The sequence below is a fragment of the Leptopilina boulardi genome, unplaced genomic scaffold (assembly GCF_019393585.1).
Source record: "Leptopilina boulardi isolate dan_hultmark-lab unplaced genomic scaffold, ZJU_Lbou_2.1 LbouV2_162, whole genome shotgun sequence".
Lineage (NCBI taxonomy): Eukaryota > Metazoa > Arthropoda > Insecta > Hymenoptera > Figitidae > Leptopilina > Leptopilina boulardi.
Genome location: NW_026137710.1, coordinates 1,006,950 through 1,022,413, shown reverse-complemented (window position 1 = coordinate 1,022,413; position 15,464 = coordinate 1,006,950). Strand labels below are relative to the sequence as shown.

Sequence of the window (15,464 nt, the reverse complement as noted above, 5' to 3'; positions counted from 1 at the left end):
TATATTGATTCAAAAATTGTATACAAATACAAAAAATTTATGATGAGAAAAAAGATGCGCCAGGAAATTTCGTACAAGATAGTAATTTGAAAAAAATTTATTTTTAAGGTACCAGGGGCCAACGATTACCTATTAAATATTAATTATAAAAACACAGGCCTCGAATCAACTTAAAGGCACAAAACAGTCGTTTAAGTCGATTTATATTCCAAAAAAAAAGTGGATTTGTTTTTCATTTTAACAAAAATGTTTTACAGATTTTTAAATAAAATTTTTTTTTTAATAATAATCCTTTTCGAAGGGTTAAAGTTGAAATTTTTAGAATTAATTTTTCAAAAGATATTGCTAATTTTCAAACAATTATTAAATTTTACAGAACTAAAAATAATTTATCAAACAATTTTTGGAAAACATTTTTTAAATTTAATTGAATTTTTAAAGATTTAAAATTGAGATTTTTGAAATTAATTGAAACTTTAAGTGTTTTATAATTAAAATTTTAGATAATTTTACTAAAAATTTATTAGAAAATGCGGACAAAATACCTACAATAATTTGAAAATCATTTTTAATTGAAAAATGGTTTCAGATAGTTGAAATTTCTAAGAATATTATTAAAATAGTTAAAACTAATTGAATTTCCTTAGAGTTATAATTGAAATTATTAAATTTCAAAAAACAAAATTTTCGATGGAAAATTTTAGAAATAATTAAATTTTAGATGCTTTTAAATTCAAGTTATTGAAAATTCAATTAATTTTGAATTCAAATTTTTGAGAATAATGAAATTTTATTTGATTTTAAATTTGGAAAATAATTGAATTTCAGTTCATTTTGAATTGAAAATTTTGGGAAATAATTGAATTTTAATTGAAATTTTGGATAATAATTTTATTTAAGTTCATTTTTGATTGAAAATTTGGATAATTAATTTTGAATAGAAATTTTAGAAAATAATTGAATTTTATTTCATTTTAAATAGAAAACTTGGTAAATAATTAAATTTTAAATTGAAAATTTTGGATAATTATTGGTTTTGTAATTGCTTTTGAATTAAAATTTCAGGTAATAATTGAATTTTAGTTTATTTTGAATTGAAATTTTTAAAAAATAATTCAATTTTATTGTGATATTTTTTTTGTTAATTATAAACAATTGTTAAATTTCATAAAAATTTTAATTGAAAAATAATTTTGATACACTGAAAAAAAAAATTTATTTGATTCAAATACCGGTGTATTTGGTTATTATTAAAAAAATATTTAATTGAATCAAATATTTCTTATTTGAATCAAATATTTCAGTATTTAAAGCAAATACCATTTATTTGATTCAAATAAGAAATATTTGATTCAATTAAATATTTATTTGATAATAACCAAATACACCGGTATTTGAATCAAATAAATTTTTTTTTTCAGTGTATCAAAATTATTTTTCAATTAAAATTTTTATGAAATTTAACAATTGTTTATAATTAACAAAAAAAAATATCATAATAAAATTGAATTATTTTTTAAAAATTTCAATTCAAAATAAACTAAAATTCAATTATTACCCGAAATTTTAATTCAAAATCAATTACAAAACCAATAATTATCCAAAAATTTCAATTTAAAATTTAATTGTTTACCAAGTTTTCTATTTAAAATGAAATAAAATTCAATTATTTTCTAAAATTTCTATTCAAAATTAATTATCCAAATTTTCAATTCAAAATGAACTGAAATTCAATTATTTTCCAAATTTAAAATCAAATAAAATTTCATTATTCTCAAAAATTTGAATTCAAAATTAATTGAATTTTTAATAATTTGAATTTAAAAGCATCTAAAATTTAATTATTTCTAAAATTTTCCATCGAAAATTTTGTTTTTTGAAATTTAATAATTTCAATTATAACTCTAAGGAAATTCAATTAGTTTTAACTATTTTAATAATATTCTTTGAAATTTCAACTATCTGAAACCATTTTTCAATTAAAAATGATTTTCAAATTATTGTATTTTGTCCGCATTTTCTAATACACTACCGTCCGAAATTGTGCGAACTCTGCTTTTTCAACAACTATAAAACTGTTAAAATCTTCAAAAATATTAAAACTAAAATTTTTTTCTCTTTATTTTATTAAAGTTAATAAAATTGTGAAAGAAATGACACCTTGACAAAGAGAATATGTTAATTTTTCAATTAGATATCTAAGAAAAACCCAATTTTCAATGTTTTTACTATTTTTTTTATTTCTCTGGCAAAAATTAATATTTTTAAACGTTCTTAGGCTCATTGAAATCGTATTTTGTTATGCAATTCAAATTATATAAAACAATTCATGTACACATTCTCCCCTAGCGTATGCAAACCGTGAAAGTTGGCTCATAAAATGTCAAAAAATTTAAATTTAATTCTACAATAAAATATAATGTTTAAAAATCAAGTAAATATATCATTCTAAACTTCTCTGATTTATGTAAGTAAATTTAAGATTTATACATTTTACTGATCATTTTTTGTCATATAAATATTAATCACAATTTTTTGACATTTTATGAGCCAACTTTCACGGTTTGCATACGCTAGGGGAGAATGTGTACATGAATTGTTTTATATAATTTGAATTGCATAACAAAATACGATTTCAATGAGCCTAAGAACGTTTAAAAATATTAATTTTTGCCAGAGAAATAAAACAAATAGTAAAAACATTGAAAATTGGGTTTTTCTTAGATATCTAATTGAAAAATTAACATATTCTCTTTGTCAAGGTGTCATTTCTTTCAGAATTTTATTAACTTTAATAAAATAAAGAGAAAAAAATTTTAGTTTTAATATTTTTGAAGATTTGAACAGTTTTATAGTTGTTGAAAAAGCAGAGTTCGCACAATTTCGGACGGTAGTGTAAATTTTTAGTGAAATCATCTAAAATTTTAATTACAAATCATTTTTGATTGAAAAATGGTTTCAGATTTATTTATTTATTTACATTTTTTTCAAATGTAAAAAAAATGTCGCATTTTATTAAAATAAGTCGATAAAAGTCGTATTTTTGAAAAAAGTCGGAAAATGTCGTATAATCCGAGGCCTGTAAACATATAATTTTTTTTACAGATAAATTTTGACAAAAAAAATTATTTTCTCATCGTGATATTTTATTTGGGCCACAAATAATTTTTTTACTGAGAAAATTTAAAAATAAGTAAATTTCTCATCGTAATATTTTTTTGTGCTACGTATAATTTTTTTGTTAAATTTTTTTACAGAGAAATTTTTACAACAAAATTATTTTTCATCGTGATTTTTTTTAAAAACACGAATTTTTTTTTTCAAAGAAAATTTGAAAAAAAATTATTATTTTATCATTGTGATATTCTTTTGTGCTACGAATAAATTTTTGGTAAATTTTCGTAGTAAAAAAAACAACGATTTATTACGATATTTAGTGAATTAATTGTTTTGGAGAGAAAATTTGACAAAAAAGTTATTTTCTTATCGTGATAATTTTTTTAGGCCACAAAATATTTTTTTTAAAGAGAAAATTTAAAAATAATTAAAATTCTCATCTTGATATTATTTTTGTGCTACAAATATTTTTTTGTTACATTTTCGTAGTAAAAAATTAAGTAACTAATAATTACCGTAAAACAGGGTTATTTCGCTCAGTGCGGGTAAAGTCGCTCACCTATTTTTTTGCTTTAAATTTGATTAAAAACTAAAATTTAGTATTTCTATTAACAAATTTAACATTTTTACCTGCTAATAAAGGTATTAAACTTTATTTTAAAGCTGAAATAAAGCATAAAAGTGGGTGAGCGAATTTACCCGCAATGAGCGAAATAACCCCGTTTTACGGTACGTTATTTAGTTAATTAATTTATTTACAGAGAAAATTTGACAAAAAATTATTTTCTCATCGTGATATTTTTTTTTGAGCTACCAATAAATTTTTTACAAATAAAATTTTAAAAAAATTATTTTCTCATGGTGAAATTTTTTCTGTGCTACGAGTAATTTTTTTTGTTAATTATATTCTCATCGTGATATTTTTTTAGGTCACAAATGATTGTCTTAAAAAAATTTTTTTTACTACGAAAATTTAACAAAAAAATTATTTTTTAATGCACGGAGAAAAAAATCTGCCTTTTATAGTATAGAAAGGTTTACATTTAATGCACAGAAATTTTCTATGCTATATTGGGATCTGACATTCGTACACATGCCATCTGGTGTTGAAAAATGTAACTAGTTTTGGATAACTGTTTGTGTCACTTGCAATTGTATTTCCGCTATCATTGTTAATTATTTTATCATTATGAATGAAGCTACATTTTTACCGCGTGAGAAATCTTCCTGCAGAATTAAGTGTTCTGTGAGAGGCTGTGACAGTACTGTAGCGGAAAATTTAAGCGTAATTTTTCATAAATTTCCGAAACCAAAACAACGAGTAGTGGATGTGAAAAATACGTTCGATAATTTTGAAAAAGTCGATCAATTAAAGGCCTGGAAAAATGCTTTAAAAATAAACAGTATAAAGCCTTCTATGAGAGTATGTTCTCTGCATTTCAAAAGAAGTGATTACATTTTGCCATGTAAGTTTAAGATTTTAAAATTTGGAGGTTATATAATCTTTCATATTACCCGTGCATGTGAACATTTTGAAAGTTAATTTATCACTGTAAAAACGGATAAATAAATTTTTTTTTCACTTCTTGTTAACAGACTTTTACAATGAAAAATGAAATACATACATTTATAAATTTTCATATAATTACATGAAATATAAAGGAAAATACAATACTTTTCTTGCACAAGTATCGCTGGATTTGAGAAAATAATTTGTATAAAAATAAGATTTCTTTTATATTTTTATTCATGTTTGTAAATAGGAATATAAATAGTAATTTTGTATTAAAAAAATTCACTTATACATTTATTAAATTAAGCAATATTTTTTAAACGATTTTAAAAACGATTTTTAAACATGCATCCCATGTTATTCCCATGTAAATTCACTAAAAGTGTTACCCAATTTACGCCATATTGCTTAAGGCCCCGCCCCCATGTCAGATCCCAATAGACATGAAATTTGAGTAATTATAGTACAATCGTATGTCTTTTTAGCATGAAACTTGTCTATGCTAATAAAGTTTGTCATATAGCCTCTTATTACATACTTATTATACTTTTAATCCAACGGCGCCATGCGAAGATCGCACATAACATCATCCTACTATGTTTGCATAAGTTTTATGCTTTTTCGGGGATAGACTCTTGCAACTGGCGATTAGGGCAGTTCCAATTCAGTAAAGGTGGGCGTGGCCTAATCGCCAGTTGCAAGAGTCTATCCCCGAAAAAGCATAGAACTTATGCAAACATAGTAGGATGATGTTATGTGCGATCTTCGCATGGCGTTGTTGCTATTAAACTACATGTTTTGTACTATAGAAGCATATATACTATGCTTTTTTAGTACGGACAAATACTATCCTAAAAATTCTCAAATCTTTGCTCTATTAGTATGAAAAGTTTAAAGAAAAATAGCAGCAATCTATTTCATACTATAAAAGGCAGATTTTTCTCTCCGTGTGGTAATATTTTTTTTGGCCAACAAATTTTTTTTTTGTCAAATTTTCGTTAAAAATAATTAATTAACGAATTATTAAGTATGACATTATGTTATTAATAATTATTTATGACATTAATTACTTATTAAGTTAATTATTTGTCATATTTAAAATAAAATAAAATATCTAATAAAATCAAATTTTTCAAATGTTTCCGCGCTGCGCTGATGGCTCAGCTCTGGACTTAAGTTCGCTCAACGCCACAGGGAGGGCGAACATCATAACTGTTTCTCGCAGTTGAGGTGCCATTAGATTGGTATATAAGCAGTGATCGAAAATTTTTTTTTGTCGAAATTTTTTTCTGCCCGATGTCTCTCCTTTATTGGATTTGAGACAAATTCTTTTTTGGAAGAAATGGTTTCACTAATATTTTGATGACCATTTTTTTATTTTAATTTAAATATTAAAAATAAAATAATAATAATAACTATTAAAAAATAATAATAATAACTATTAAAACAAGTAGGGTGTCCTTTATGTTCATTTCATGAACATTTTGCTTCCTCATTATATGATGCAAAAAATTTGCTTCCTCATGGAGGAAGCAGTAACACTGAAAGTAATATACATAAAAAAATTGTGTTTGTTTAAATTCAAGTTTAAACATAAAATTATTGCATTCCTTGCATTATAATAAACCGATTGGTATGTATGATATATATTTAAATTATTATTATTATTATTTAAATTGAAAGAGTTAATGAAAGTTTAAAAAAAGGAATACAATTATTTTATATTTGAACATGAATTTAAATAAACACAAAATTTCTTTGTTAAAATGTAAATTTTTTATTTTTTAACTTTCATTAATTGTTTTAATTTAACGCAAATGTATACTTTATACATACCAGTCGATTCGTTTCAATGCAAGGAATACAATTATTTTATGTTTAAACTTGAATTTAAATAAAAACACAATTTTTTAGCTAAGACGTAAATTTTTTATTTCTTAAATTTCATTAATTTTTTTAATTTTATTCAAATGTATACTTTCTATATACTAATTGATTTGTTTCAATGCAAGGAATAAAATTATTTCATATATAAACTTGAATTTAATCAAACACATCATTTTTTAGCTAAAATGAGAATTTTTGATTTTTTAACTTTCATTAATTCTTTAAATTTCAATCAAATCTATACTTTATATATATCAATCGATTCATCTTGACATAAAGAAGACGATTATATTATATATTACCTTAAATTTTTCGATTAAAAAAAAAATTTTGGAAAAAAGACGATAAAATTTTTTTTTTTGGGTATTTTTAAAAATCCTCTCGTCATTTTTGAGAGATTAATGTGTTAAATAAGCCTACCAAATTTTACCCAAATCCATTAAAACCTGTTAAAGATATCGTGTTCACAAAAACTATCCACACACACATACACACACACACACATACACACACACATACATACATCCGGACAATTGATCAGGATCTCATATAACATGTTTCTATATAGAGGAAAATTTGTTTTCACCATTTTTAAAAATTTTATAAACGAAAGGACTACATAGCTTCCTCCACGAGGAAGCAACATAATAAAAATAAATTTTTTTTAAAATTATTATTAAAATTTTTAATATTGGATATTGGACTTACTAAATTACTAAATAAATAATATTAAAATAATTTTTGCAACATCGTAAACGACGTAGTAAACGACGTAGTAAACGACGTAGTTTGCTATCCCAAATTCCGCTTTCATTTACGACGTCGTTTACTATGTCGTTTTCTACGTCGTTTACTACGTCGTTTACTACGTCGCAAACTACTTAGAATACGACGTCGTAAACGAAGTCGGAATTTTCAACTGGGGTAACCTTACCTTAACCTTTACATATAAGCTTACCTCAACCTTTACTTGTAAACTTACCTCAACCTTTACTGGTAACCTCACCATCTGGGCGGAAATTTTGAGTTCACCTTAAGTCTACCACAGCTCTATCGCGTAACCTTACAAGCCATACCATTAACCTTTACCACAGCCTTACAGCAAAATACTGTGCTATGTGGGTTGGTACTTTAAAATTATTATGCATCCATATAATATTCTAATATATCCGTTGCTATTACGATATTGCTTTTGCAGTCAGCTTAACTACTTTAAACCATATGCTAGTTATTTCAACTACAAATATTAGTAATTCCATCTAAATAAAATTAACTGCTAAAATTTAGTACAATTAGGTATGTAAGTTTAGTAAAAATGATTCTAAAACTAATAATTTCAACTACTTTTTTTTAAACACCCTAATGTGGTGAATTTTATCAAACTGATTTTTTTGAGTGTGATTAGAACTTTTTAAGCAAATAGAACTAAGAGATCGTGTAAACCAGAATTTTTCACTTTGAGTATAATTATACTTTCTAAGGTAAGGTTTTAATTCAAAATACAATGTCGGAATCGTAGAGATGAAAGTTTTTTATATATTAAAAGCAATTTTTGTGGCAATCAATATTTATAATAATAAATAATATTACATTTATTTGTACTAATAACAGTTAGAAAATTGAAACTCAACTATTGTAATAAAAATTAGAAAATATTTTGAAAATTTAAAATATACGGATGTATTGAGGATTTAAAATTGCAATGCGATACTAGTGTCCATAAAGTAAACTAAAAAACATGTCCGCCGTGGGTGTACATAATACTGTTGTTGACATGCAAATAAGTATATAAATATTAAACAAATAGATTTAAAGTTTGTTAAAAATCATGGAATTCGATTCACAGCACCGAAAGGGTGTGAAAAATCGAGGTGTTTGTTGTGTAAAAAGTTGTGACTCGAAAGTGTGCAAAAATATGAACTTGAGTTTCCACAAAATACCAGCTTTTGGAAAATGTAAAGTCTCAAGAATAAATATTTTTGGGAAAGAAGAGTTTGTTGATAAACGGACACAGTGGTTAAAGCTTCTTAATATTAAAGACAAAAAATATCTTATTGTTTGTTCGAAACATTTCACCAAAGAAGATTATCTTTATCCAGGTAAGGTTATGTTGACATACATTTGCTTTCTCAGATTTTTGAGTTTAGTTTTTTTTAATTTCCATGTACGTTAAGAAAACCTTTTTTTTAGATTTAGAAATGCAAAACCGTATTTTGAAAAAAAATGCCGTACCAAAAGAAGTGAAAAAATCTGACAGCATAATGTCAGAACTCAAAAGGCAAGAAAGAATGGTATGTTTCAATACAAATATTAATTTATAGATGTGTAAAAACTTTGATTTTATTTGTAATTATAAATAAATATATATAAATTAATATAAATAATTATAGATAAATATATAAATTAATATAAATAATTATAAATAAAAAATGCCTTGTTCATATTTTGAAGTTAATTAACGTTACATATTTTGCATTAGATGATGAGAAGATTATTACCATCGAAATTAAAAAGTACAGAGGAAAAAAACGAAGTGCAAAAGTCTTTGGAAGAAAATGTGCAACCTACGAACAGTTTTGAAGAAACTAATGGAGATTTTGAGAATGAAACATATGAGACAAATGAACATGACTCTCATTGTGAAATGGGGGAAGATGCATTATACGATTTACAAATGTCGACAACTATGGATGAATGTCAGGAAAATATAGAACATTACAATGTTGAAAAACAGAAATGTAAAGAAAATTGTACTAATGATATTGGAGTTCAAGTATCAAGCGGAGATTTTACTTACACTCTTAAATCTTTCATTAAAACTGAAAAAGATTTAATGACCTTGTGTAATATTAAAAGTTTTAAAATCTTAGAGAATTTAGCAGAACTGATTGATAAATATTATCCCACAAGAAAAAGATTATTAAATACCACAGAATGCATAGTTTTGACAACTGCAAAATTGAAGTTGGATATATCCTTTCAGGCACTTGCAGTATTTTTTTATAACATCAGTGATGTCACAATTAGAAATGTATTTTATGAGTATGTTAAAAAGTTATCAAGCATTTTACAATCTTTACTAGTTCGTGTACCTAAGGAAGAAATTCAGCAAAATTTGCCAAAATGTTTTAAAGACTTTTCTTCTACTACATCAGTTCTCGACTGCACAGAAATAAAAATACAAAAACCTAAATGTCTAAAATGCAGAATCAAATTTTACTCACATTATAAAGGCGATTTAACCGTCAAATTCATGACTGAAGTTACTCCAGCAGGGATTATTACAGTTGTCAGTGAATCATTTGGGGGACGAGCATCAGATAAATGCATATTTAACCATACACAAATTCTTAATGATTTAGAAAGCACGAGAGATTCAGTAATGGTTGACAAAGGTTTTCTTATTGAAGGTGAGTGTGAAGATAAAAGAATTAATCTGATAAGACCACCATTTGTGAGAAATCAAAAGCAACTACCTGAAGATGAAGCAAATATAAACCGTAAAATTGCTAGTGCTCGAGTACATATCGAGAGAATGAACCAACGCATAAAGCAATTTAATATTTTAAATAACAAATTACCATGGCATCTAATAAATTATGTAGATGATATATTTTGTATTTGTTGTGGGTTAGCTAACTTGGGAACACCCATACTCGCAGATGATAAATTTTAACCTGTACAGTTTTCGATTACATTTTTTCATAAACAAAACAATAAATTATAATTAATAAATCTATTGAAATTTATTTATTAATATACCCTCATAATTACACTTTTAAAGTTTCCTTATTATTATTATATAAAAATAATATTTAAGTTTCAATATTATAAACATATAAATTCACTTGTGACTTTTTTCAACAATCTTAATAGCATAAATTTTTTTACATTGTGTAAGTATCCTTATCTTATAAGTTCATAATAATACTTCAGTTTTAATAAAATATAAATATAATTTCACTTGTAACTTTTTCAACAATATCAATAACGTTACATTTTTATTAAGAACATACACTTAAAAAATACTCATTTGGAATACTTTTTTGGTTTAAAAGTTATAAAGTAAATAGCATAACATATTAACATTCCAACAAAACAAAAAAATAGATTTTACTTAAAATTACAATACTCTTGAATGTAAGCATACATTATGCACCATGTTTTCAAAATAATTCTTTTTCAAAGTACTTAATAGTTTAGTCGCAAATTCTTTGTTGTAATCAATAGTTATAATTTCCAATGTTTTCGATTCACTCGAATAAATAACAAAATCACATTGTTTCAAGTTTAATAAGGTCAAGCCTAATTGCACTTGACCGTAATATTGGTGCTTTTCTTTCAAAGAGAATTCCTTCTGATTCAGATATTTACATTTTTGTAGTAAAGTTCCTCGCTCTGTGTTTTGCAAATCTAACGGACATTTAATTTCTAAAAGTCGGTATACTTTCGAATCTTTGATGACAACTCCGTCTGGCGAATATGCTAGCCATGGCTCGTTCTTACAAATAATTAGTCCACATTCTTCAACATGTAATAAACATTCATTCATGTAAGCTTCTCGAGCTTCAGCTTCAAATTTATTACCGTGGTTTGTTGCTTTAGTTTTAAATTCTGTTGGCCAAAAATATTTAATAGATTTATTTTCCCAATCATGTTTAGAATATGTATAAAGGTTATAACATCTGCTACCAGTAATTCTAAATTTTCTCTCATTTTTCCATTCAATTATAGATCTCTTTGTAATTTTTTCCTTTTCAAATACGTCATTACATACAATTTTCGAATCATAAAAGGTTTGACAGCAATCCTTCATCGTAAAAACAATTTTTGTTAACGACGATATATCTTCTGATTCTAATGAGTTATTAATAATCAACTTAATATACTGATCTTTTGAATTTTTAGTTAAAAATGTTGTGTTTTCAATACTTTGCAGTGGAATTCGACCACCTTTTCCTTCATTGCTTTTTCTAAAACTGTAAGTAAACTTAATTAATAATAATCAACAAATTTTCACTTCGTTTATCAATGATAAAAAGTAGATAAAAACTTATAAATAAATAAATCATTTGTCATACATAACCTACAAATGTTTAGCTACAGCAGTCTCTTTATCACATTCAATTAATGTTTTTCTGATATCCTTCAAATCATTATCAGGAAGTTTAGGTAATCTGTCCTGATTTACGTGACAAAACATTTTTGTAGGTTGAGCTTCAAATTGCTCCAGCACTGGTTTTTTATGCTTTTTCCATAGACATTTTCTTTCTGTTGAAGAAATTTGTTCTAATTTTTGAATGTCTAACCTGTTAATGAGAGCATTTTTAATGATATTAAATTTAAACAAAATGAACTTTTTGACTGACAGTATACCATTACCTGCTACAAAATATTAACACTGCGACTATGTGTTTACATTTTTGACTCGCGCCAGCTTTACATGAGCAATGCATTTTCTCAATTGCAACCTTAATGTCACAATTTTCTGTTGTTACTAATAAAACACCTGTTATTTCATGAGGGTCACTTGTTAAAGCACTTGTTTGTAAGCACAAAGAGAATAATTCTATGCGATCCTTCTCAACTTTTGTAGTACCACACATTATAATCATACCCGAATTTAAACAAATTTGACCTTCCACGAGATTTCGAGAACAATTATTCGATTCTGTAAATCTATAAATACTATCTAGTGGCAGTGTCAACATTGTTTGCTTTTTTATTAAAAAACTAATTAATATTAAAGACTAGACGTCACTTCACAAGTAAACGTTGATTTAAATGTGTACACCCGTGTCGGCCATGTTTGTTTTTAAACGCTAGCGCCATTCTGCCCGCGGTGGTAATTTTCTTTCCCAATAACAATATATGTTTTGATTCTAAGATCTGTTTCTACAGAGAGCGTCACATGTATTCTGCCGTACGATGTAAAAACTTAGTTAAGTCATATTTTTGACAAAAATGAGTTTTTGGTATCAATGAATTCGTAAGAAAAAACTGCGTCTGATTACGTTATTAAAAATTTTTTATTTTAATTATTTATTGCAAAAAATAGTTATTAAAAATCTACAAAAACTCAGAAAATGAAAGAATACTTGATAGAAACTCAGTTAACTCGAGTTGAGTAGTCCAAAAATCGTAGGAAGCGTTGAGATCGAGCATAAGATACAAAATACAAACTTAGTTAACTCGACTTGAGTGTTTTCTATTTCGAAAAATGGCATGAGCCGGACAATGAATTTCGATGGGAGCAAGCGTAAGTGAACTTCGTTAAAGTTCGGATTTTCGTCGGGTGAATTCGGAATCCCATGCATTTAACTTGAGTTAACTAAGTTCTTACTTCTGAACGAAGGCTCGCGCTCGCCTACCTTTTCGAAAAGCACTACGTAACTCGAGTTAACCAAGTTTTGCTTTTAAAAAATAAAACGTAAGTCAATTATTTAATATAATTTGTTTAAATAATTAACTTTTGACTTCAGAATTAAAAAGAACTCTATCAAATTACCTAGAAAGTGAAGTTAGATTAAAGAATTATTTATATTACATTCAGTTTTTAAATATAAACAGTTTTTCGTCATTTTCTCCGTTCGAACAAAATATGACTTAACTAACTTTTTATTTCGCACGGCAGTATTGTTCTTTGAACTTAAAATGAAAAAAAATTATTTTATTTACAAAAACATTCTAGAGCAATACATTTTTTCTATAAGATACAGAACATTTTGTTTATTTGATGAAATACCTCAGAACCTGAATAAGCGAAAACTGAATAAACATACGGAGAAAACTGGAGTGTTAAATTTTTAATGTTAAAATAAATAAATTTGTGAAATAAAAATAAAATAATAAAATAAAAAAAAATTGAAATAAATAATTTGTTTTAACCACATTTAAAAATTTGTGCTTCTTATGGTTATTTGTTGTTAGCGAGTAAAAATTCTTAAAATTATTAACATTTAGTATAACACAACTCAAAATATTTTTAAATGTTTAAATTAATTTTTTTGCAATTAAATATTTTTTTTTAAATTGAATAAAACCGATAAAAGATTGTAATTTACCTTTGTGGAGTGTAAAACTACATATTTTAATTGCGACACTACGAAGATAATAATTTACAAACAATAGAGGGTTGTACTATAGTTAAAACTAGAATTTTGACAAGTATTACACTCCTCAGGGTAAGTTTAACTTTCCTTTTTTCTCCGTGCAAGAATAATAAATAAAATAAAGTATTTGTTAAAACAGTAAATGATAATATATAATATATAAAAATAAATAATAAATTACATAAATATGTCTAATACTACATTATATAATTAATAAATTTCTTTGATAGAGAAAAACAGCTTTTGGGTTCTCTTTTTTTTCATGGTACCGATTTTCCGAGGAAACTTTCAAGGTTGGCAGTGTAATTCCAAAGAAAGGGCTTCTTTTCATCACATCAAGAGTACCCATCATTTGTATGACCTAAGTTGAAAAGAATAATTTACTTTATTAGTAAAAATACACTTATCTTATTATATTGATTATTCTTATTTAATTAGTTAATTATATCTTATTAAAAACGAAAGAATAAATATATTAACTCCTTAAATTCGTAATTTATCTATGAATATCCATTGAAGTGCTCTTTTATGCTTCGATATTGGATTGAATTCAAAGTCTATCCAACTTTTTTTCAATTCTCTTCCTAATTGTTAAACTAGTAAATTTTTATTTATGCTAATCAATAATTGTCTATCCGCAGTTTTCAATGCGTAACAGGGGCTTAAAATTAATTGACATTAATTAAGTTAATCTTTTTGTGGATTAAAAATATAAATATTTTTATTTATCTAATTAAAATAACTTTCGTCTATTTATATTGGTATAGGTCCACAAAAATTGTGATTTGTTGATTTTAAACATCACGCCGAAATCTTTCTGTCGATTGTTGGTTCATCCATTTGCAATTTCGGACAAATGATTTTAAATTTTATGAATTTTCTACTCTTTGAGACAATTCAAGAATTAGGAATAGTTAAAATTTTGGAATCATTTCAAAAATTCGTTTCGTATTCACCATTTATACTTGCAATATTAATATGGCACGCTGTAAGGTGGCACTCGTGCCAGTAATATCGCAAGCACTTGACTATCACATATGCGATTGACACAAATGCGCTGAAATGCATGAAAAAAATTACGCATATGAGTGTCATACTGGACATGCAACTCATATGAGGAGGCATCCCGGTAAGAAGCGAGGAATAGAGAAAAATTGAAAGTTTGCAGACAAAGAGCAGAAGTTAAGAATTTTTAATTTTTCTGAATAGGCGATTTTACGTTTTTACCCAATTCCTCACTGAACATCAAAATATCAGAAAAATGAATTCTTCTCTATTCCCAGTAGAGGTAAGTCAATAGAAAAGAATTCAGACTTCTTATTTTTCTTAATGCGCGAAGTTTCTTATTTTCAAACTTTTGGAAGCGCATAGAGAAAAATTAAATGTTTGGAGAGTAAATTTTAAATATCTATTCCTTTCAATCGACAGTATCAAAATTTCTGAAGCGCATTGAAAGGAATAAGAAATTTGGAGAGTGAAGTGGATATGTCTATTCCTTTTAATTGACTGTGTCATGACATCAGGAGCGTATTTAGAGGAATAGAAAATTTGTAGATTAAATGAGGTATCTTTATGCCTTGCAATTGACTGCGTCAGGTTTTTAAGAGCATATTCAGAGGAATGGGAAATTTAGGGTATAAATTCAGTATTTCTATGCCTCGCAATCGCCTGAGTCAAGTTTTTAGGACCGTATTCAGAGGAATGGGAATTTTGTAATATGAACTAAATATTTTTATTTCTTGCAATCGACTACGTCAGATTTCTAAAAGTGTATTGAAAGGAATGAAAAAACTGGCGAGTATATTAATAATTCCTAATCATTTCAATTTTTTAAA

The 15,464-nt window shown here is 25.7% G+C and overlaps 2 protein-coding genes across 2 annotated transcripts; one reads left to right on the top strand and one right to left on the bottom strand.

The window, feature by feature from the left end:
* Positions 1-8,237: 8,237 nt before the first annotated feature.
* LOC127276990 (uncharacterized) lies at positions 8,238-10,246 on the top strand. The gene is made up of 3 exons (XM_051297766.1): positions 8,238-8,616; positions 8,708-8,808; positions 8,997-10,246. Exons 1-3 carry the CDS (start codon positions 8,346-8,348, stop codon positions 10,191-10,193), a joined length of 1,569 nt encoding a protein of 522 aa, XP_051153723.1. The 5' UTR covers positions 8,238-8,345; the 3' UTR covers positions 10,194-10,246.
* A 288-nt stretch (positions 10,247-10,534) lies between these two features.
* LOC127276989 (uncharacterized) lies at positions 10,535-12,374 on the bottom strand. The gene is made up of 3 exons (XM_051297765.1): positions 11,900-12,374; positions 11,608-11,826; positions 10,535-11,496 (listed from the first exon to the last, which is right to left on the bottom strand). Exons 1-3 carry the CDS (start codon positions 12,226-12,228, stop codon positions 10,641-10,643), a joined length of 1,404 nt encoding a protein of 467 aa, XP_051153722.1. The 5' UTR covers positions 12,229-12,374; the 3' UTR covers positions 10,535-10,640.
* Between the last annotated feature and the right edge of the window lie 3,090 nt (positions 12,375-15,464).